Consider the following 23,329-nt stretch of genomic DNA (forward strand, 5'->3'; position numbering starts at 1 on the left):
CCACGTTACATGCACACTTAACACCCTACTACTAACAAAGCAAGAGACATGGAAACTATTGTTTGTTAGATAAAGTGGTCACACCCTTTTGTTTCCTGGTTGGGTAACGGCCGGGTGGCCGGAAATAGCTTTTTTCACTTTCACATCATCTGTGGTTACATTATAGTCAACAGGGCCTTTCTGAATCTTGCAAATGATTAACTCCGTTCAAATAAGCCCTCTGCTAGATACATGTAAATAAGCTGAACAAGTCTTATTACGGCAACTACTGAACAATACCGACACTACCTATTTATAAAAACAGTTTACAGTGGTCCTAAGCACATCATTCTGCAAAGGATTCAAATAATTTTTCCGTTAAAACAGCCCTCACCGTTTTCAGTTATTTCTTAGCATGCAAGCGAGACTACATGAGATACAAATCAGAGATACAGAATATAATCAAAGTAACGTAGATGTACACATTTTAACACCAAAGCATGTAAGCTACAGAACCTTGTTTTGATAGGGTAGTTTCCTAGGAGAGCTGCATATACAACATTAAAGACAACAAGGCAAAAGTATTGCTGAATGTTGTCGTTAACTTCTTTGGAGCTGCTTCAGAGCCTTCCCATCCCCTGCCAGGCCCTCCTGGGCATGCAGAACTATGGCCAAACCAATGATTTGAATACATGTCCCAGCCAGCCACCCACAAGATGGTTCTGTTCCAGCAAATGGCTCTACTCCTGCTTTTCTTGGGATCAGTCTCTGTGCCAAGATCTGTCAACAAGAACGAGCTTGCAGAGGCCTTTAGGAGAGGTGTGGAAGATCATGCCATGAAATCAAAGGCCTGACTCTCATGCTGCATGTCCAGGAATGGTGGCTCAGCAGGGGGAATATCTACCAACTCTTATGGGGAGCCTCCACATTCCACTCTGTCCCTGGCAGGGATGACCTAATGCAAAAATTGAGAGGGTCAGCATTTGAACTGTGTTAAACTTGCAGTTTCATCTACTGCTTTCAATCGTGATAAGGCTTTTTTCGCTCTAGGACTTTCCTCCTCTTCAACTAAATATGCTGTTTGGTGGTTTGAATCAATTCACAACAGTAGATTTCATGATGCCTCCAAAGTGGGAGGGTGCAATTATATTTGCCTCAGTCAGATTGGAGATAGCAATGCTGCCAAAGTCAATAAAGTATATAACAGGCATCCCCAAACTGCGGCCCTCCAGATGTTTTTGGCCTACAACTCCCATGATCCCTAGCTAACAGGACCAGTGGTTGGGGAAGATGGGAATTGTAGTCCAAAACATCTGGAGGGCCGAAGTTTGGGGATGCCTGGTATATAACAAAATTCAGGCCTAAAAAAAATGTTCAGAATCTGTTATTTCTCTTTGCCAATTAATCAATCTGGACTTTTACCATGTCATGTATCCAACTATTACTCTATTTATAACCATGACTTCATGTGGAACTAATGCCTATCTGGGGATTTTTCAGAATCTGGTTTTATTTGCCAGGGACATCCCACAGCAAGGGAGAGGAGCAAAGGGCATGGGTGCAACAGTTCATAAATGGTAGAGTTGGAACTGGGATAATAATAATAAAAGTTTAATGTGAAATTACAGGGAAACTCATAATTATCTTGTTCCGTCACTTCAAGAAAGCATGTCCCAATTTAAACTTTTGTTTTCTGCCAGGAGTGTTGAAACATTTTTTAATATGAAACCTAAGGTTCTGAAATCCTGAGTAAAAACATTGCATGCATTAGTCCACTAAATTCTATCTCTATCATTTTTAGATGTATGCTACAAGTTAGCTCTAAAGGCATCCTGGTGGGGGCAAAAATTACTGTGGCAAGAATTAGCCCAAGCGATGGCTAATCTCTGTTTGCACAATTTTCTCATTTCAGTGAATGTCAAGCAGCCCTTGCATTAATTTCAGAATCATATACTTAGCAGGCATTAGCGACACCATGGTGTCTGGTGGTGAGCAAAATGAATGGTGTGTGTTTGTGTGTGTGTGTGTGTGTAGAGGAGGCAAATCCTCTTGCTCAAGGTTTGTACATGGTTCCACCTTCAAGCAGCTCATTGGTCCTTCCTGAAGTGGATGTAAATGCTTCCAGGTCAGGCATATGTCACTTGTCGAGAGTTTGGTTCCTTTTACCTTCCTGTGGCATCTGACCCAAGCCTGCTGGTTTCTGCCTGCCACCCTCCCCTGCATCCTGTTTCTATGTGCAGGTTACACCAGGCAATGTATTCTAAGAAGCAATTCCAAGGGACAAACTCTCTCTTCCACTTCAGTCACACGTGACAAAGAAGAGGGTAATTTACAGCAGAGAAGGGATAGGAGAAAGGGTTATCTAACTCTTACCCAGACACCCTTGAAATCTTCTCCAGCTTTTTCCTACCACAGAAGAAGTTTGTCTGCCAAACATGGGCCCATGCGGGAAAAAGCAACTTGGGAGGCATTTCAGCAGAATGCAACTGGTAGGGGAAGGTTTAAGCACCCTCTTGTCCTTCACCTGCTCCCCCCCCCCAATTAGAGCCTTTGCCATGAAGAAGGAACCACTGGGACAACATTGAATATGGTCCTCACTATGCTTTGAACTTCTGACAAACTGTGCTTCGAACTTGTTAGAAATCCCCCAAGTCTTCTTGCCAGAACTTGGCTCAACTTTGCTTCAGCTGCCTGCAGCTCAGTTCTTACAGGTCCTAGCAATGCCGCACAGCGCTGTTGCTTTGGTATAGATACCAAATCGTCACAACTGCATGAATGAGATTTACGGTACTTTACAAAGAAAAACTCTTCGGTAAATATAAATTTAGTATTCTATTTTAGTGTATATCTTCTCCTGCTTTAAGCATCCCACTCATCAGTACTAGAAAGTTGTACTTCTCTGTTAAGAAAATAGGCCAGCACACTTTACACATAAATGGACAAGAACACTGTACAAACTATTCCACTCGAAGTAAACGCTTATCGCTGAGCTCCAAATGTAGCTTCAAGAAGTTGGGCTTTTACAAAGCAAAAAATAGAGGAAGTGATAAACAGCACAGAAATAGTACTGAGTTTATAATTAGGATTTGGAGCCTAACTAGAATTTTAAACACAAAACATTTGTGACAAGACACAAGAGCTTGAGTTATAAATAGCCAGCGGTCTCCTGGAAAGTAACACTGGACAAACAATTCCCACAGCCTCAATAGGTTGAGATGGTACAGCAAATATCAACAGTGACTTGGGCTGTGTAAATATTGGCTCACTCCACACGATAAAGAGAAATCTGCATTTCCCACAGGAAGCAAACATTAGCACTGTCTGTGTCTGTGTGTGTGCCCGTGCATGAGCATGTGTGTGTTTAACTACTGCTGTTAAAATTATCTGAGGTCAATATCTAGTATCATATCATGTGCACTAAAAAAAGGTAAAGGTAAAGGACCCCTGGACGGTTAAGTCCAGTCAAAGGCGACTATGGGGTATGGCGCTCATCTCGCTTTCAGGCCAAGGAAGCCGGCGTTTGTCCACAGACAGCTTTCCGGGTCATGTGGCCAGCATGACTAAACTGCTTCTGGTGCAATGGAACACTGGGACGGAAACCAGAGCGTACGGAAATGCCGTTTACCTTCCCACCGCAGCCGTACCTATTTATCTACCTGCACTGGCGTGCTTTCGAACTGCTAGGTTGGCAGGAGCTGGGACAGAGCAACGGGAGCTCATCCCGTCGCGGGGATTCGAACCACCAACCTTCTGATCGGCAAGCCCATGAGGCTCAGTGGTTTAGACCACTAATAAGCCCCACCACACACTTTTCACAGCATTTTTGAACAAGTAATCAACATAGATGATTAGTAGTTACTCATTTACATAATGCCACCAATAAACATGGCACTTTAAAGAGTAACATAAAGGGGGGGGGGGAGTTCCCTAGAACTTCCCTTCAAAATTTCAGCTTCTAGAGAGGTTCTTGCAATTTTGAGCAGGGGCCACGGTGTTGCTCTGGTTGTATTCCAACCTAAAACGACACTACCAGAAAATGGCATTGGCCGATGCCTGCTCTGTCTCTTGAGTTTTGGGCTGTAGAGCACCACTGTGGTTTCATTCTGTCCCCAACAATGTTTAGCATCTATAATATGGAACTGACGGACCAGTCACTACAGGATCTGGAGTGAGAGGTCATCAGTGTGCCAGTTATATCCAGCTCTATTTCTCTGTACAGAGTCAAGCAAGGCTGTGCAGGTCTTGAACCAATGTTTGGTTTGGTGAGAGTGAATCCTGATAAGACAAAGGCCCTGTGGGTAGGTAGTTCCCAGATCTGGGACTTGAGGAGGCTCCTGTCTGTCCTGGACGGGGTTGAGCTCCCTCTGAAGCCACAGGTCTGGTAGTCTGGATGTGCTCCTCGAGCAGGAGTGGGGACTCTTTAGCCCTCCAGATGTTGCTGAGCTATAACTCCCATCATCCCTGATGATAGGCCATACTTGCTGGGGTTGATGAGACTTGTAACATCTGGGGGGGCAAAGATTCCCCACATGTATCTTCAATCTTTTCAGACCCAGGTCCTACTTTTAACCATTTGGGGACCCATTCCTTAATCTTTTACCATATACACTGGTGCCTTGCAAGATGAATTTAATTCGTTCTGTGAGTCAATTCGTTTTGCGAAAAATTCGTCTTGCGAATCCCATAGGAATGCATTGATTTTTTTTATTTTTTTTGCCCATAGGAACGCATTAATTGAATTTCAATGCATTCCTATGGGAAACCGCGATTCGCTAGACGAATTTTTCACAAAACAAATTCGTCTTGCGAGGCAACCTCCAATCGCAAAGTTGACAGCTTATCACGTACCTGCCATGTTTATAGTACTGGTAACTGTCTGAAACTGTTTTCCTTGCAACCTACTTTGAAATTGCCGTGCAATGAAAAGCAGGTAAGAAATGCTTTAAATAAAGAAATTATTCTACATAATAATGAAGATTAGTTGCAGGCTGCAGCCGCTATTTAACAAAAGCAAGCACACAATGTTATCAGAGGCACTGTATGATTTCCTCTTTCCACGCAGAAGGAAATATGGTCGTCTGTGCAGACACCACTACCAGATTAATATATGCTTCTTACAACATTTTATAAAATTAACTTCTTGGAGCTAGTCTGCACAGAACTGCTATTATGCAGAGACTACTTGAGACACCCTACAAATAACCCCTACCTGCTGTTCTCAACTAAAAAAATAAAGGGATCCAACAACTATTCCATTTGAATTGTTAAGCTCACAATCACTGGGCAGCTTATGATATAGCAATGAAAGAAACACTCTTTACCTGTACTTCTGAATCAGCATCAACATGCTGCAGCTGAAACCAGGTGTCTCTGTTATGGTACTTTTGCAAATCTTCTTTCAATATTGCTACTTTTCCTGAAAACACATCAAATTATAAAATATCATGCTGGATACATATAGGCATCTCGATATACATTTCAGGGGAAATGTTCAGTTCAGAAAAACAACTGTACTAGTCTTCTACGGACAGGACATACCATATTTTTCCAATGTATGAGACACCCCCTATTTTTTGAGCCCAAAATCAAGAAATAAATATTCTAAACACCAAACAGAACAACTTTGATGTTTTATTAACTATTCAAAACACCGGTATATTTAGTACCGTATATTTAAACACCAAACAGAACAGCTTTACCAATATATTTAGTATCATAATTACAGTAGGTAATTTTTTATTTTTTATTTTGGGGGGGTTAGTCAGCATTATTATAATGTGCAGTATAAGAAGTGGAGTGGCGCTGGCACGGAGCCAGGCAGCTGAGCTGCAACAAGAGCATGTCCCCCGACGGCCGGGAACTGGTCAGCGCTGCAATGCAAGAACCATAGCTAAAGAACCCTTTAAGAGGGAATTTGTATGCTGCAGAAGCCAAAATGCTTTTTTTCTACTCCACTCTCAAACATCCAGGGAAGCGAACTGCACTCTGCCCCTTGGGCCCAAACGGCCTGCTGTAGGGCGGCTGAGTGGAAGGAGGCAGGCAGACTCCGGAGGCCCCGTGGCGCACCCTGCCCCTATGGGCCGCTATGAGGAGCTGCGACTGCCAGAGCTCCCTGAGTGAGTGCGCATGGGGAATGGGGAGTCTGGGTAGCCACGGGGCGGCTGAGGGGACCGGGTGAAAGGGACAGTGTCCGGAGTGGGGGCTGCTGAGGGGGGAGTACCAAACCAGGGTTTGTCGTGAGGCCGATAGTGAGGGGAGGCTGGGGGAAAAGAATATGGATGGAGGCATGCATTTATTTATATATTTAATTGCAACATTCCGTGTATAAGATGACACCCCCCCCCCAATTTAAATTCCGGGGGGGGAATATCGTCTTTTACACGGAAAAATACGGTAACTTAAACACAGATTGTTTCTCTCTACACAGTAAACACTCCTTTATTTGGAAAGTTTCTCCCTGCTTTTAAAAATTATTTAGACACTCTTATTTATTTATTTATTTATTTATTTATTTTAAAAGGTTTTCTTGGTTTACAAAGATATGTGCAATGTCTCTCGTAACATTTTTACAAATCAGTTCCATTTGTTGAGACATTGGGAAGAAAAGGGGAAAAGAGGTAGATGGGGGGAGGTGGGGGGTCGGGTGACGATGTTTCTATTTTGCTTAATATGCGTGGGGTTTTTTGTCAGCATCACTTGTGTAGGTTCTCTCTCTCCTAGGATATGGTTGTTCCTTTGTGGTTGGCTGTGGTGGTCTTTGTTTTGTGTGTGAGTGGGGTGGGTGAGTGTTTGGATCAGCTTAGCCATATTGATTTGTATGCTGTTGGTGGATTTTTGTCATTGTCTTGTTGGGCTGTGTATGTGATAAAGGGGAACCATACCAGGGTGAAGCCGTCTTCTTCTATTTGTCCCCGTGTCAGTTTCAACTTATTGGTTAATTTTTCTAATAAGGCTGTTTCCCATACTGTTTGGAAGCATTTTTGTTGCTGATTTGACTTCCATCTAATGGTACTGGCATAACTGACAGCATTAATCAACCATGCTGTTACAATTCATTACAAATTTGTTCAAGATTCTAATATATAATATAAGCAAAATTTAAAGTGAAGTTTTTGGTTTTTTTTAAAAAAAAAGTTAATTGACATGGCTTCCTAGCCCAAACGTCAGACTAGGGAACTGAGTTGAAGATAATTTTATTTTTGGTGGGGAAAGGCATAATCTTGCTATTGACACCACATATTCCCAGGACATGATTGTTCGGTGTTAATTTCAGGTTTAAAGGTAAAGGTAAAGGGACCCCAAACAATTAGGTCTAGTCACGGACGACTCTGGGGTTGCGGCGCTCATCTCGCTTTACAGGCCGAGGGAGCTAACGTACAGCTTCCGGGTCATGTGGCCAGCATGACAAAGCCGCTTCTGGCGAACCAGAGCAGCACACGGATACGCCGTTTCCCTTAATTTCAGGTTTAGCACTCTGCAAAGTTATGCATTCAGATATGCTGTGGTTAAATTTCTTTTCATTTATCATTCGCTTCCGTAAACGAATCTACATTTTACTACTGTCAGGAAGGGAAATGGTAAAAGAAAAAAATAGAAAATAGAACCGGCTTAGCATGATAAAACAAAAACTTAACTACAGTATGTCTGAAGAATTCCATATATAAAACGAAAGCAGGTGCTTCCACGATTTTGAAAATTAATTAGTCCAATTGAAGGTTCTGCCTCATTCAAGCTTAGCATTTTTCTTACGTGGAACCATGGCATCTATAAACGCAGCCATGAGCTTTTCAGTCTTTAGCGGGTTCCTATACGTTTCCTATGAAAGCACAGGACCCAAGTCAACAGACAACTCTTATCAAGTGACAGGCCGCGCTATCTATATTGGCAAGCACTGCATCCATGTGATAAGAGACCTGCCTGCAATAGCTGATCTGAGATAACCTTTTCACCATAAAACCAAGTAGAACAGATGTCACTTGAAAGAATACCCCTCTTTCTTTCTTCCTGCCTTCTGCTTTCCTTGGGTTTTCCGTTTTGTTTTTAAATCACAGATTTCAGTGGGCCTTGAAACCAAAGATCGTGTTTAGACAGGGTTTATTTAATTTTTTTTAGCAGATGGGGCAATGTTCTATCCAGCCCAAGAGGTCCTTATTAAAAAGGGTGGAGGGGAGACTGCATAATACAGTTATATGGCAGCGAAATTATATAATAAATAAATAAATAAATAATAGAATTTATATACTGCCCAATACGCGGGTGTCTCAGGGCAGTTCACAGAATAAAACCAAGATATAAAACCACAAAATACATAATAAAAATAAAAAGAACAAGCCAATAGCTTCCCCCCCCCAAAAAAAACATTTTAAAAGGGCATAGGATTTAAATCAGATCAACCAAAGGCCTGGTTAAAAAGGAACAAGGTGTATAATGAAGGTGCCAGGTGAACTTCCCTGGGGAGAGCATTCCACAGATGGGGAGCCACTGCAGAGAAGGCCCCGTTCTCATGTTGCCACTCTCCGGACCTCTCGAGGAGGAGGCACACAAAGGAGGGCCTCAGAAGATGATCTCAGGGTCCTGGTAGGTTCATATAGAAAGAAGCAGTCCTTGAGGAATTGTGGTCTTGAGTCTTTTAGGATGGTAGTTAGACATACCCAGCGACAATACCTTCAGAAACTGCATTTCTGCTAGGTATCTTTTGGGATGCACAAAGCTGTCAGGGTTTCGTAGACTTTCACAAGGGAATCACATGGCTGTTTTCTCATAGATCAGCCGCTATATCAGCTCCTTTGAGATGCTGATAGGACATAATGCGCTATCACAGAGTCTGACCTGCAAGTTACAATGATTGGGCTCTAGGGTTGACCCACCAAACCAGCCTGTGGATCTCAGGCAATACTGTCTTCCAACACTTTAGAATGCAGTTGTTGCAAGCAGTATCCTGTTGAACCCAGGCTCTATCATAAGCCAGTCTAAAAGTTATGGCGAAGAGAAAAGTCTCATGTTTGGACTTAGGGGTTTCCAACATGAATAAAAGCTTTAAATTCTAATTTGTCTCTCTGCTTTGTGAATTAGGCCAGAAATAATTGTATATCTGTCACATGAAGGACACCCAGTATAAGCATTCCTTTATTCCTTCAGAGAAGTGCTAAACAATCAGATGATGTAGCATGCTTCCTGTTTTCAACTGAAGGTCACAGATGCCAAACTGTTTATTGCAGCCCTGCTGAGAATTCTGTTATCTGGCCAATCTCTGAGGTTCTTCTGAAGTCCCTCCCTGACACATCTAAGTTTTATACTGATTTTCTCTTGAACGGTTTACCAGATTAATAAGGGGACATTCAAAATACATTCACAAGTAAAGTTCCTGATGCATAGGACTGATATAGATCTTTCTTTCTTTCTGTTCTAACACAATGGCCAAGTTCAGAAGATCCAATCTTGACTTAACTCAAGATATGCACCAGCTTCATATGAAACGACATGAAGCCACATTGCCCCTCCATTCACATGAGCAGTGAACCAACTCAGGACACTAAAGTTAATCATAGATCCCCATTACACATGAAGGGGAAAACTATGTGTCACAGTGGCCGGAGTGGACTACTTCAGAGTAACGACGCTACGCAGCTCTGCATTTTATTCTTTTATTGGTGCTGCGTATTTACAGTGCTCAAGTCATTGCTATTTACACGGAGCGATGTTGTCAGTCGGTTTCAGAACCTCCTAATGGCTTTTGGCGCGTCTTTCTCCAACACAAAAGCTTTGGCAGACCCATCCTCTTGCCCCTCCTCTTCCTGCGTAATTCTGGAGTTGGGGGGATGGGTCTTCCCCCCTTACTTGCCCCTTCCTGTCCCACCTGGGACCCTGGCTCCTCTACCTTGCCTGAGCCTCGGACACGACTTCCTGCTTCCCCACTGGAATCGGAACTCTCCCTGCTTTCCCCTTTGCTCGGGGACGGGCTTGAACTCAGGAGGGGAGGGACTTCGCGATATCCCCTGTCCCTCACATCCACCCCCCTCCCAAGCTCTCCTTCACCCCTCCCCAGGCCCCCCCCATGTGTCGGTGACGACTGGAAGCCTAAAAACTCGGTGCTCTCCGAGCCCGTTGGTGTGAACACCTCCCCCCAGTCCTGCGAGCCCCCCCCTTCCGCCTGGGAGGACGGGAATCCCAAAAAGTCCGTGGCGTCAGAGCTGGTGGGGGTAAAAATGTTTTGCCAATCTGCTCCTTCCTCTGACTGGGTGGATCTTGGCGACACCCATACCTCATCCTCTGGTTCCTCAAACTCCGCTTCCCAGCGCCATGGTGAGCTGTTCTCCCGTGCCTCCTCCTCCTCCCCCTCCCTTTCCATGTGCCAGGGCTTGGGTCTGTGGGGAAAGAGGGCGTGAAATTCTTCCACCAAGAATTCCTCCTGTATCTGAGTGGCGGGAACCCATTCATTCTGGGACGGTGGAGCATCCTCCCATGCCATGAGGTACTCCAGGCCCCCCACCCCCCACCTTGAATCCAGGATGGCCGTGGCCTCATTGAGTTGCTCCCTGCTTTCCCTCTCCCCCCCTCCCTCGGGGGTTTGTTCGCTGTCTCTGAGCCTGCTGCTTTCCCTGTACGGCGACAGCAGCGATCTATGAAACACTGGATGCACCCTCATGTCCTCTGGCAGTGCCAGCCTGTATGCCACCGGGTTGACCTGTTGCGTGACCGTGAAGGGGCCCAGCCATTTGGGTGCCAGCTTTTTGCACCTCCCTCTGGTGGGAAGGCCCTCCGAGGACAACCACACCTTGTCCCCCACCCTGATGACCTCCCCTTGTCGCCTGTGGCGATCTGCCCCCTTTTTGTACGCTTCCTTGGCCCTCTCCAAGTGTTCTCTGAGCTGCTGGTGCACCGTCTCCAGTTCCTCTGCCCAATCCTCAGCCTGTGGGCCCTCCTCCTCCTCCTCCCTCTCCCTCTCTGGGAAAGATCTGAGGTCGCGCCCGTAATTGGCCTTAAAGGGCGACACCCCTGTGGAGACGTGCACTGCATTGTTGTAGGCAAATTCTGCTAGTGGCAAGCGATCCACCCAGTCCGTTTGCCGCTGGCTGACGTAGCATCTCAGGTACTGCTGCAGAATGGCGTTGACCCTCTCCGCTTGTCCGTTGGTCTGCGGGTGTCTAGCCGTCGACAAGCTGACCTCCACCTGCAGGAGGTTCATGAGCCGCCGCCAGAACCTGGAAACAAATTGGCGGCCACGATCCGAAATAACCCTTAAAGGTAATCCATGCAGTCTGAAAATGTGATCAACAAACAGTTTGGCTGTCTCTTCTGCCGAGACTGCCCTGGCACACGGTATAAAGTGACACATTTTGGACATGAGGTCCACCACCACCAACACTGCAGTCTTACCCCTGGACGAAGGCAGATCTGTGATGAAGTCCATGGACACCACTTCCCACGGCCTGTGTGGTGTGGCTAAGGGCTCCAGCAACCCTGGTGGCGCTGCTCTGACCACCTTCGCCCGCTGGCAGGTGGTACAGCCCCTTACATAGTCTCGAACATCTTCCCTCACCCCTGGCCACCAGAAGTGTCTCATGACTAGGTGAGTGGTCTTGTCCCTTCCAAAATGCCCCGCTGTAGGGTTGTCGTGCATCTGCTTGAGGACCGTACGTCGAAGCTGGGTGGTGGGTAGGTACAGCGCACCCTTGTAGAAAAGCAGCCCTCTGCGTTCTGCAAAGTCTTTTGCCTGCTCCCTCCCCCCTCTCAGTTCTCTGAAGATGCGGTTGGCAAATTCATCCGCTGCCGTCAGTGCTGTGAGTTCTGCCTCGCTCACCACTGCTGCTCCGCAGGACCATGCCGACGGGGGGAAAATGTGCCTTGGGGCTGGTGGCGCCTCCTCCTCCATGTACTCTGGCTTGCGGGAGAGGGCATCCGCCCTGACATTCTGCTCTCCTGGGATGTAGTGTATGGAGAAGTTGAAGTTCGAGAAGAACTCCGCCCACCGTATCTGCCGCTGGTTGAGCACCCTGGCAGTTCTCCAGAACTCCAGGTTCTTGTGGTCTGTGCACACCTGGATGGGGTGCTTGGCGCCCACCAGGAAGTGTCTCCAGTGCTGGAACGCTGCGTGGATCGCAAGAAGTTCCCGATCAAAAACTGTGTAGTTTCGCTCGGGCTGGGTCAACTTCCTGGAGAAGAAGGCACAGGGTCTCCACTCTCTGTTGGCGTCCAGTTGCAACAAAATGGCGCCCACAGCCTTATCAGAAGCATCTGTTTCAATGCGTAGGGGCGCGTCCTGAACCACGTGGAACAGGTTCTGGTCTGAGGCGAACACCCTCTTGAGGCTTTCGAACGCTGCTTGCGCCTCTGGTGTCCACCTGAACTTCTGCTTGCCTCTCAGGCAGTCAGTGATGGGAGCCGTAACTCGAGAGAAGTTCTTGATGAACTTCCTGTAGAAGTTGGCAAAGCCTAGTAGGCGTTGGGCATCTTTGCGCGTCCTGGGGCTGTGCCAGTCCAGGATGGTCTGCACCTTGTCCTTGTCCATTGCCAGCCCCTTGTCTGACAGCTTGTAGCCCAGGAAGTCCACCTCCTTGGTGTGAAACTTGCACTTCTCCAGCTTCACATACAGGTGGTTCTCCTTCAGGCGCTGTAACACCTCCCTGACGTCCTTCACGTGCTGCACTGGGTCGTTGGAGTAAATAAGGATGTCATCCAGAAAGACCAAGCATTTCCTGAAGAGTAGGGACCCCAGGACGTGGTGCATGAAGGCCTGGAAGCATGCTGAGCCCCCTTGCAACCCGAAGGGCATCACCAGATATTCAAAAGAGCCCAGAGGCGTGAACATCGTGGTTTTCCACTCATCGCCTTCCCGGATCCTGATCAAGTTGTACGCCCCCCTCAGGTCTAGCTTGGTGAAAATCTTGCCTCTGCGTGCCGCTGTCAGGAGATCATCCACTCTGGGCATGGGGAAAGCCACTGGCTCTGTCACCGAATTCAGCCGTCTAAAATCCACCACAAGACGGCGCTGTTGCGTGTCTTTCTTGTCCACCCAGAAGACCGGGCTGCCCCCTGCTGCCTTGCTTTCTCTGATGAACCCCCGCTTGAGGTTCTTGTCGATAAAAGCGCGCAGATCCTCCAGTTCCTGGTCTGACATGGCGTACAGCTTGGCTGGGGGTATAGTTGCCCCAGGCACCAGGTTGATCTGGCAGTCAAAAGGCCTGTGTGGGGGCAGGTGGTCGGACTCCGCTTCACTGAAGACCTCCTGCAGGTCCCAGTATGGTTTGGGTATCGCCTCACCCCCTTTGACGTGCATGGTGGCCACCGTGGCTATTGGAGGCCCCTCCCCTGGTTGGTGCTGCATGCAATGTTCCAGGCAAAAGTCCGATCCAAAAGTGATGCATCTCTGATGCCAACTTATGGAGGGGTCGTGGCGCGCCAGCCAGCTCATGCCCAAAACGATTGGGGGGTCTGAGATGGTGGTGACGTTGAATGCCAGTGTCTCTGAGTGCCTTCCAACCGTCATTCTCATGGGGGGGGTTTGATGAGTGATGGCCCCTCCCAGCAGCTCTCTGCCGTCAATGGTTGCCACGTGCAGAGGAAAATCCAGCTGCAGAAGCTGGATCTGGTGCTCTTCTGCAAAGTTTCTCGAGAAGAAGTTGGCTGAGGCACCACTGTCAATTAGGGCGAGGACCGTCAATGGATAGCCATTTGGGAGCGTGAGCGTCACTTCTAGAACCACTCCTGCTCTGGGAGGGGTGGGCTGGCTCTGCTCCTCTCTGTGCGGGTGGGTGGGCTGGGGCTGTTGTCTGCTGACTGTGCCTGGCTGCCGCCCCCTGTCTCCTGCAGCCAGGCTTTCCCGTTTCCCTGCTGTGGTGCTGCGTCAGTGGGGGAGGGCACAACCGTTCCCGCCTTTCCTTGCCACTCCCTGCGATGTGGGCAGTCTCTGACGAGATGCTGGGGGGAGTTGCAGAGAAAGCAATTCCCACCCCTTCCCTCCTTGCGTCTTGGCGCCGCTGGGGTTTGAAAAGCCCGCGCGTGCGCGCTATCAATCTGCATGGGTTCCTGGTCCTGACTGGCCCCAGGCGTGGCTTGAAAGGGTTGTTGAGGGAGTGGCTTCTCCTGCGACCGTGGGAACCAAGCCCGCTTTGCGCGCGTTGCTTGCTTGTCGCTCCATCTGGATTCCTGCCTCACCCCCACCGCCAGAGCCGCTTTGCTCAGTTGATCCATATTACTGGGCTTTGGACCTCTCGAGAGCTCATCCTTCACCTCCTCATGCAACCCCAAGTAAAACGCCGCTTGCATTGGGGCAGACTCCAGATCCCACCCCAATCTGTGCACCAGCATGGTGAATTTCGCCCAATACGCGCGAACTGTCATATTTCCTTGGCGTAAATTATGAAGTTCCTCCTTAGTCTGGTCCATATGACTATCGGACGAATACATCGTTTTCAAACCTTCTAGAAATAGTTTGACATTCTTCATGCAAGGATTCCTTGTTGCAATTAACGGTCTTAGCCACTCCCTGGCCGCCCCTGTAAGGTGCTCCACAATAAACGCTACTCTGTGCTCATCATCAGGGAACTCATCGTGGTGCAGCTCAAGAGCATACACAATCTCAGTCTCAAAGCCCTGAAACTCCTTCGGGTCTCCATTGAACTTGCTTACTAGGGTCCCGGCTCTCCTTCCTGGCAGCACTTGGACTTGGGGTGCCCCTCCCGCCTTGTTTTTCTCTGCATCCAGCTTGTTTTGGAGGTCTACCGCCACCGCCCTTAAATGCTGCTCTTTTTCCTGGAGCTCTCTCACCTGTTCCGCAAGTTGTAGCCGGTCGTCCTGGACCTTCTTAGTCTCCTCTTTAGCTGCCTTCAATTCTCCCTGCGCCTGCAGCGACAGCTGTTGCAGTTCTAGCTGGGCTTGCTCAGCGATCTGCCGCCACTTCTCCGCCTCTGACACGCTCATCCCGGCAACTCCAAAGTAGCCCAAAAATGATTAGGAGGTTGCTGTCACAGTGGCCGGAGTGGACTACTTCAGAGTAACGACGCTACGCAGCTCTGCATTTTATTCTTTTATTGGTGCTGCGTATTTACAGTGCTCAAGTCATTGCTATTTACACGGAGCGATGTTGTCAGTCGGTTTCAGAACCTCCTAATGGCTTTTGGCGCGTCTTTCTCCAACACAAAAGCTTTGGCAGACCCATCCTCTTGCCCCTCCTCTTCCTGCGTAATTCTGGAGTTGGGGGGATGGGTCTTCCCCCCTTACTTGCCCCTTCCTGTCCCACCTGGGACCCTGGCTCCTCTACCTTGCCTGAGCCTCGGACACGACTTCCTGCTTCCCCACTGGAATCGGAACTCTCCCTGCTTTCCCCTTTGCTCGGGGACGGGCTTGAACTCAGGAGGGGAGGGACTTCGCGATATCCCCTGTCCCTCACACTATGTTTAGGGAAGCTTTTAATGTTTAATAAATTATTGTATTTTAATACTGTTGGAAGCCGCCCAGAGTGGCTGGGGAGGCCTAGCCAGATGGGCAGGGTATAATGCTGTCAAAATGCTGGTGTGACTTCCTCAAAACAGAACCCCCTCCTTAAGGAAGGCATCTGAAACGCCACACAACAAATACACAACTACACATTTGATTTTGTTATATTAATCAACAGCCTCCATTGTCAGGAAAATGAAAGCATATTGATAATAACATCATAAATTCAGGGTCATCAATTGCTGTTTCAGGACCACTCCTCCTCAGTGTGAAAGAGATACATTGCTCTTAAGAATGTTATCTGTTCGCCAACCTGCTTCTCAATTTTTGGATTTGTCACTTATGTTGATTAAGCACAAGAAATGTGATAAAGTTGCGTTTGGGGGTTCCTTGTCTGACTTTGTATTCCTCAGTATGCAAACTACACCACAATAAAACTGGGTGGGGCATAGAGAATCAGAGAGGAAACGGGCAGCTGACAGACAATGAAGTGACACTGAATATTTCACTGTTCTCAAATTGTCTTTTAATGTGTTGGGTTTCCCAGTACAGTGGTACCTCGGTTTATGAACACAATTGGTTCCGGAAGTCTGTTCATAAACTGAAAAGTTCATAAACTGAAGTGAAGTTTCCCCTTGAAAGTAATGGAAAGTGGATTAATCTGTTCCAGACTGTCCATGGAGTACTTAAACTGAAGCGAGCTTCCCCATTGAAAGTAATGGAAAGTGAATTAATCCGTTCCAGATGGGTCTGCAGCATTCGTAAACCGAAAATTCGTAAACCGAGGTGTTCATAAACCGAGGTCCCACTGTAAATACAAAACTTCCTTAGGTGGTAAGGGCAGATTTTGAATTTGATGGAAAAAGGAAGTCTTTGCAAAATTTCACACAACTATGCTAGATCAACGGAAAACAGTTTTAAAAGATGCCTCCTACCGAAATATTGCCCTGTATCTGACCTCAGGAACTTATGGGACCTTATAAACTAACTTGCTATACTTGGTCATGGCAATAATTTTAGACATCATGCATTTTTACCTCTTTCATCCTGTTCCAGAACACATGCTGGTTTTTCTTTCGTTTTATAGTTTATGTTGCAATACTTGCTGCCTTCCTTCCCCCGCTCCCTCTCCAATTTGGTATCTTACATTCTCCTCAAGTTCCAAAGCAGAATGTTCACACACAATCAACCCCCATGCATTGCTTTACTATGAAAACACACAATGATTATAGAGCTGAATTTATCATTCATTTAAGCTATAAAGAGAATCAAATATTTCAATTACCAATCCTGAAAGTTTATGCTTATGAAAACAAGAGTTTAAAATTAAAGCATCCATTCGGCAATAAGCAGGGCTGACTAATCTCTTTATCCTTCTTAACAGATAAATTTAAACCATGCAGTTCATAGCATGTTCAAGTAAATTCTTTCATTTTTTTTTTAAATTGTGTTTTAAAGTTATTTTTATGTCACACCGAAATAAGAAAAAAATAATAAACACTCTGGTTTTGAATGTAATTTTTTTCTTTACCTCTATTATATAGAATTTTCTTTAAACCCACACAAGGCTACTTAAAACTCGACCTTAGTTAACAGCATGCTAAAATGTTCGTTGTACCCCTAAAAAGAAAAAGAATTCACAATCCTAGTTATGTTCACTGCCACGTGTAAGAAATGTCAGAATGCACAGAACTGCTCCTGCTGGGGAGCAATTTGGAGGTTTTAACTGAATTTAAAAACTGAAGTAACAGGGGGGGGAAACCAACAACACATACCAATAATTGAATCCCTGCGGAAGACATCTCTATCAAAAATGTAAAATGACAGATGACGAAAACTTCGTGGAATTTCACAGTAGAAGTCTTCTCCATAAAAGGGACTGTGGAAAACAAAAAGAAATGAGAGTATTTAGAAACAGGAAATCAACAACGAAATTCTGGCCTACGTAATGCATTTGCCTGGTGATGGTAAGCTACTCTTGCTGTACCCCCATTCCTCCTCCCCACCAATACATTTATCCCACTTGCTTCCCTATAGGCCATCAGTGCACAAAGACCCCACCCAGATCACCTGTATGCACAATGGTATTGAAATGGATATGCCACTCTTCCCAACGACTTTGCATGTTTTAGCCAAGGGAGATGGGGAAGCAGTATGTCCCCAATGCATTGCCTCCCATATCAGAAGCCAGCTCCCATCTTCTCCATCATGCTTCATCTTCCAAGTGAAACCAGCTGCCTTTCCATAGATGTTATGGAATACAGCATGCATTCCTATTCTTTGCGCTACTGCAAAGGCTGAGATGCAATGCAAAGCGATTTGCGCTACACAATATATTTTAATAATTACAATATTACCTCCGGTAATTGTTTCTCAATGAAGGAAAACTGAAGACAAGAAAGAGGAAAGCTTCCACAACCAAAATTTGGCAACTGCGACATATCGGGCCATATCCAATGATCCATATCCAATGCGGCAGTTCCAGTGGTGCAATAGACTTCCCTGGGTGCAATGAGGCTTCCCGTTTTTTGTTTCGTTTTGGAGGAGAAACGGAAGCCCCACTGCTCCCAGGGAACCCTACTGCATGCGACCTGAAGTGATGCATCACCACATATTTTATAATGATGCACAATATATTTTGAAGTGCTACATAGACAGAAGACAGGACACAGAAGACAGTTAGGCTAAAGAATCAGATATAATTCAGGACAGACATAAAACTCCATCCAGACAAAAAAAATGCTCCAATGGCATTTTTTCTTGAATTCTACTGAGGGCAGGGTGGGGAGATGGAGACCCCACCCCAGAGTGATTATTAACTCCAGGGGCAGATTAATTGACCCCCGTTTCACAATTTTAATGTGAAATAATTGTGCAAAAGAAGACTACAAATAGCTACTCGCACTTTGCTGCTAACATATTCCAACAATGAGGTCCATCAATAAAACCCAATCATGAATCAAGAAGCAGCTGTTGCGAGTCTGCAAATATTCATTTAAAGTACCGTATTTTTCGGACCATAACACACACCAGACCATAACACGCACGTAGTTTTTTGAGGAGGAAAACCAAGGAAATTTTTTTTCTGGTTTTCCTCCTCTAAAAGGCTGGGAGGGGGCGCTGGAAAAATCCCTAAAATTATTGGATGTTCAATGGAATTTAAAAGCATCTAGCTTTCGCTACATCATCCCCTTAATTTTAAGCAATATCAATGACCTATCAAAATGAGACCTAGTTTAACATTTTATTTGTTTGCACCTTGATAATTCAATTCATCTTTATCAGGATGAAAACTGATGCACATTTCTGGGACAGAATGTTAAATTTCAATTCACAATTTATTTATTCATCTATTCCCCAAGGGAAGGAAATACACTGCAAAGTGACATCTGCTTCGAAGACTGGATATAAGAATAAATGTTGGAATGTACGTTTGTGACATAAATGAAAATCAAACATCCACTTTATTTTCCATGTGTATATGGACAAGCAAATTAGCAGCAAGTGCAAGCCAGGAATTTCTGCAGGCTTATTTGCAAATTTGTCTTTAATTTGAAAGTTATTTCTCATCTTGATTGTGTCTGCTGCTCATGTCAACAGCTGTCATTGCCATCATTCACAGAAACTGAAGGAGCTGTGACTGGAAAAACAGTGAAAGGTTCTGTTCCCATTAATTTTTTGTATACTTTTTAAAAATAATAATAATTGATTATCCAGTTTAATTGAAGTATTAATCAGGTGCAACGATAGAAAATGATTAAATATGTGGGTGTAACAGTCCGCATTCCTTAACTGGAAACCTTGTCAGAGTTAAACTTCTAACCCCAGAAATATAATGAAATTTAGCAATTACAGGTAAATCCCACAATTAACTTCTTGCCGGAGTCTATGGAATTACTCTCAGTAGTAAGTGGCTTCTTGCGGGCGCCTTAACCAAAATGGTTTCAGAACTTAAAACTTTAATAACACTTAAAACATTTTGCATTTCAAGCTCTCTCCCAATTCAATCTCTCAGACGACAACCATTCACTCCGTTTAGGAGTCATAAAACATTGCATCTAATTCTCAGCTAGAGATTTAAAAAGCAGACTTGATGTTTATTGTGTTACTCGCGTTTGGGATGGAAATGAGGAAGAAAAAATGTGTGTGTGTGTGTGTGTGTGTGTGTGTGTGTGTGTATATATATATATATATATATATATATATATATATATATATATACATGGTGACTAATAATGGAGCATCCCAAACAGAATTGCTTACGTGTGGATTTTAAATGTGCTTTTTTAAAAAAACAAAGTCATTAAAATGCCACAGAAAATATTACATCCTCTGACTGATCTACAATGTTTAGAAATGCCTGATTCATTCTCTTGGAACAAATGGAAAGTACTTCCTAGCAACTGCGAGCTACATGCAAATATAAAGAAAATTAACAGGGCTGTGGAAAAGGTGGCTCTGCAACTCAGTGTGTCTACGAGACACTTCCATTCATACACTCATGACCTCAGTCCAACTCCTGCTAGCGACTAAGCGGCTTCAGTTAGGGGTGCTGATCTACGGTAGAAATCGAGAGATGTATCCTGCTAATTCAACAGGTCTCAAATAAGTTTCCTCATTGAAGCAGCAGCACCCCCAAAAATAATACTCTCCCAAATTCAGGAAGGGCCCTCTGAGGTGGCAATTCTTAAAGAGAACAAGGGGCTGCTTCGGGAAGTCATTTTTGCCTTCCCAAAGCAAAACAAGGCACTGAAGCTGCTGTAATGTTGAATCCTAGGTTCCCTACAAAACTGTCCACAGTCAGGCTGCATCATTCATACAAGAATGAATAAAAAACATGAGTTTCACAAAATATACTGCCCAAAAAAGAGATGCATGGGCATCCCCATATTTGGCTGGAACATTATTTTTAAAATTGCAAATATTTTTCTGCCTAATCGCGCTGAAGATCCTTGGGACAGACAAGCAGGTCTTGGTGGGCTACGTTTCACCCCACACTTGAACACACATATTTTTTTAAAGAGCTGCAGATTTATTTGCTCCCAAGTCTCAGACGCTGAGAGAAATGGCAGCATCCATTATCGTAAGGTGCAAGAAGCAGCCAACCTAGCATAGCCTGGAGGGAGGGAGGACTGGGCTGGGTAGTCTGGGAGCAGAATGGAGGAAGCCAGCCTCCTCAAAGGGGCTGGGATTGCCTCAATGCTGCTAGACATCATTCAAACACCACTGACTTCTAATGCTCGCTACAACCCATCAAAATACTGTATCAAAGGACATGGTGGAATCTTTGAAGCTTTTCTGTTCGGAGAATAAAATCCTTTTAATAATAATAATAATAATAATAATAATACCACTCTTGAGTGAATTTATCTCTGGACTAGCTCCAGCAATGAACTCATGTCCTTCCCAGGAGAGCTATATTATAAACGGGTTAATATAAATTTCTTGTGAGGAGGGAATTAATCTCTTAAAAGAAATTTAGATCAAATGTGTTTTAAATTTTGCAAAAATGAGGTTGGTATTCATTTAAATTTTATTAGCAGCGTTCAACAGTAATGCAAGAGATGAAACGCCATGGTGCACCTATAGCAGCAAAACCGGATCCTCCATCTGCCCCAGCTGCAACAAAACATCTCTGTCCCCTATCTACAGTCACAGCAGGCGCTGTAACTCTCCAACAGTTCAACTTTACCCCCAAAGGGACACTCTTCCATTGTCTCCCAAGACAGACGGATACTGACAACAATATAAATTATAAATCCTAGTATTTTGAATATACTTTTGCTTTCAATACTATTTCTTCCCTGCTCATCCAGCTACTTTTGAATTCTGGATCACCTCTGCACTTCCCATTTCAGAATGAACGAGAGAGAGAGAGAGAGAGAGAGAGAGAGAGAGAGAGAGAGAGAGAGAGAGAGAGAGAACATACACACATACACCCACCCACCCTTGGATAGCAGGACTGGAAAAATCTCAGGTGCTGAGGGGTTATTAAAAAAACAAGGCAGGATGACTAGAAATTTATGAACTACAAAGTGTCTTGTGGCACATTAAAACAGTAACAAATTTATCATAGCATAAGCTTTCATGGATTAGCTTAAGCATTATCTCAGCTCTGAATAGTGATTGCTTCTAAATACTGTATTTGATAGTAGCTTCTGGGTATTCGAAATCTTTTCAGCCCTGTTGTGACACACTTTCATAAGCAGTTCACCCGTTGGGGATGATGGTCTGGTTCAGAGCCAAGTAGAACTACTACACAAAGTGGGAGGCAGCAACCAAAGCGACTGCTTTTGCAACAGCTTTCTTCAGTATTCTTCTTTTCGCCATAAGAGGACTGACCAGCTACAACGTGAAAGAATACACACCTAGAATCAATTTCTGCAGAAGAACTTCAGAACATGTGGCAATGTTGATAATTCATATGGGCAAATGTATATGCTTATTCACAGGAGTTCAATATTTATGATTCTACTTAACTTCCACATTTGGTCCAAGCAGTTTATACAGCCAAAACAAACAAACAAACAAACAAACAAACAACAACAACAACAACAACAGACTCTCAATGAAGGAAAGTCTTGTTTTATATTATTTGCAACTGGCTTGGGATGCATTTCATTTGTTAAACCCATTTTCTTGGTTAAATCCATCTAGGAGAAGGAAAACTCTTGATCCTTAACCTCCACTTCCTTGCAGGTTATCTTCAGGAGAAGAACAGGCTAAGGCAGGGGTCAGCAAAGTTTTTGTGGCTTGGGCAGGTTCACGGTCCTGCCCACGCCGCGGTGGGCCAGAGTGTGTGTGTGCACACACGCATGCATGCGCAAACACTATTTCTGGCACAGAGGAGACATGCATAGCTTCCCATTGGCTGTAGGAGCTTCCTGCAGCCAATGGGAAGACGGCCAGCGTTGCGGAAGGAGGTGCCCGCTCTGCTCAGCGCCAGTTTAGCGAGGCGCACGGGAACCGACCAAGCGGGTGGCGGGGGGGTCCATGGGCTGGTTAAACAACCCCCATGGGCTGCTTGTGGCCCATGGGCCTTAGGTTGTTGACCCCTGGGCCAAGGAGTAAACCCTACACAAATCCACAGTGGAGTCCCTAAGACAGTGGGATGGCTTCTTGTATGCCTCCTTCCAGCAACTCCTGCAGTCCAGCTGGTGTCAAATGTATTGCTTTATTTTCCTTTGGACCATATCAGCAAGGCTGAGAGGGGGCTCAAGTCATCTGGGCAGCCCAGGACCTCCATACACACTTGCCCAGGCTTGTGCCCCAGTGAGGTCACTTAGGGGCTTCTAATGCAGTGGTTTGACTTTACCCCCGGAGGCACATTCCACTGGCTCTCTAGATGGATAGATGCCTCTCAGCTCCGGCACCATGCAACATGGCTATCTGCCTAGCTGCAAGTATTGAATAAGGATAACCTGATGCCACTATGTACCTTAGACTCCAAGAAGGAGCAATGCAGATGGATGTAGCATTTCTCTCTCCCACTTCCAAGGGTCTTGGATGGGATTTAGGGTGGGAAAGGGCTGAAAAAACGTGGAATCTTCCCAGGGAAAATGTTAAAAGTTTCCGGTCTGTACAAGCCTACACTTAATGACATTCGCAACAGAATGTGCGCTCCTTAAAGCTTTGATTCCAATGGAGTGAAGAATGCCTAGATGTCTGCAATCTGCCCCAGTGAAGCGCAACATTAAGTAATTACCACTGGTCAGTCACGGCAGAAGTTCCTAAAGGAACTGGAGAACAGATGCCATTTCTGCTATCTGTCCAGGGTAAAACATGTTCTGCTTGGAGGTACCGTTCCGCACCGCCTTTTGAAGTCAATAATTGGTTAAGAGGTTTGGACCAGAACAGATACCTGTGCTCTTCACTAACTTACATCAACAGCTACAGAGAGGAATGGATGATGTGC

General features: G+C 45.4%; 1 protein-coding gene across 1 annotated transcript in view; it reads right to left on the reverse strand.

Moving 5' to 3' along the window:
• RASA3 (RAS p21 protein activator 3) overlaps positions 1-23,329 on the reverse strand; it is a 115,359-nt gene that overhangs the window by 50,146 nt on the left and 41,884 nt on the right. Inside the window, exons 3-4 of the mRNA XM_035114870.2 lie at positions 17,190-17,293; positions 5,301-5,395 (exon numbers count right to left, since the gene is read on the reverse strand). Of these exons, the coding sequence (XP_034970761.1) occupies positions 5,301-5,395; positions 17,190-17,293 (199 nt within the window). The remainder of the gene's footprint in view (positions 1-5,300; positions 5,396-17,189; positions 17,294-23,329) is intronic.

The sequence above is a fragment of the Zootoca vivipara genome, chromosome 4, assembly GCF_963506605.1.
Source record: "Zootoca vivipara chromosome 4, rZooViv1.1, whole genome shotgun sequence".
Classification (NCBI taxonomy): domain Eukaryota; kingdom Metazoa; phylum Chordata; class Lepidosauria; order Squamata; family Lacertidae; genus Zootoca; species Zootoca vivipara.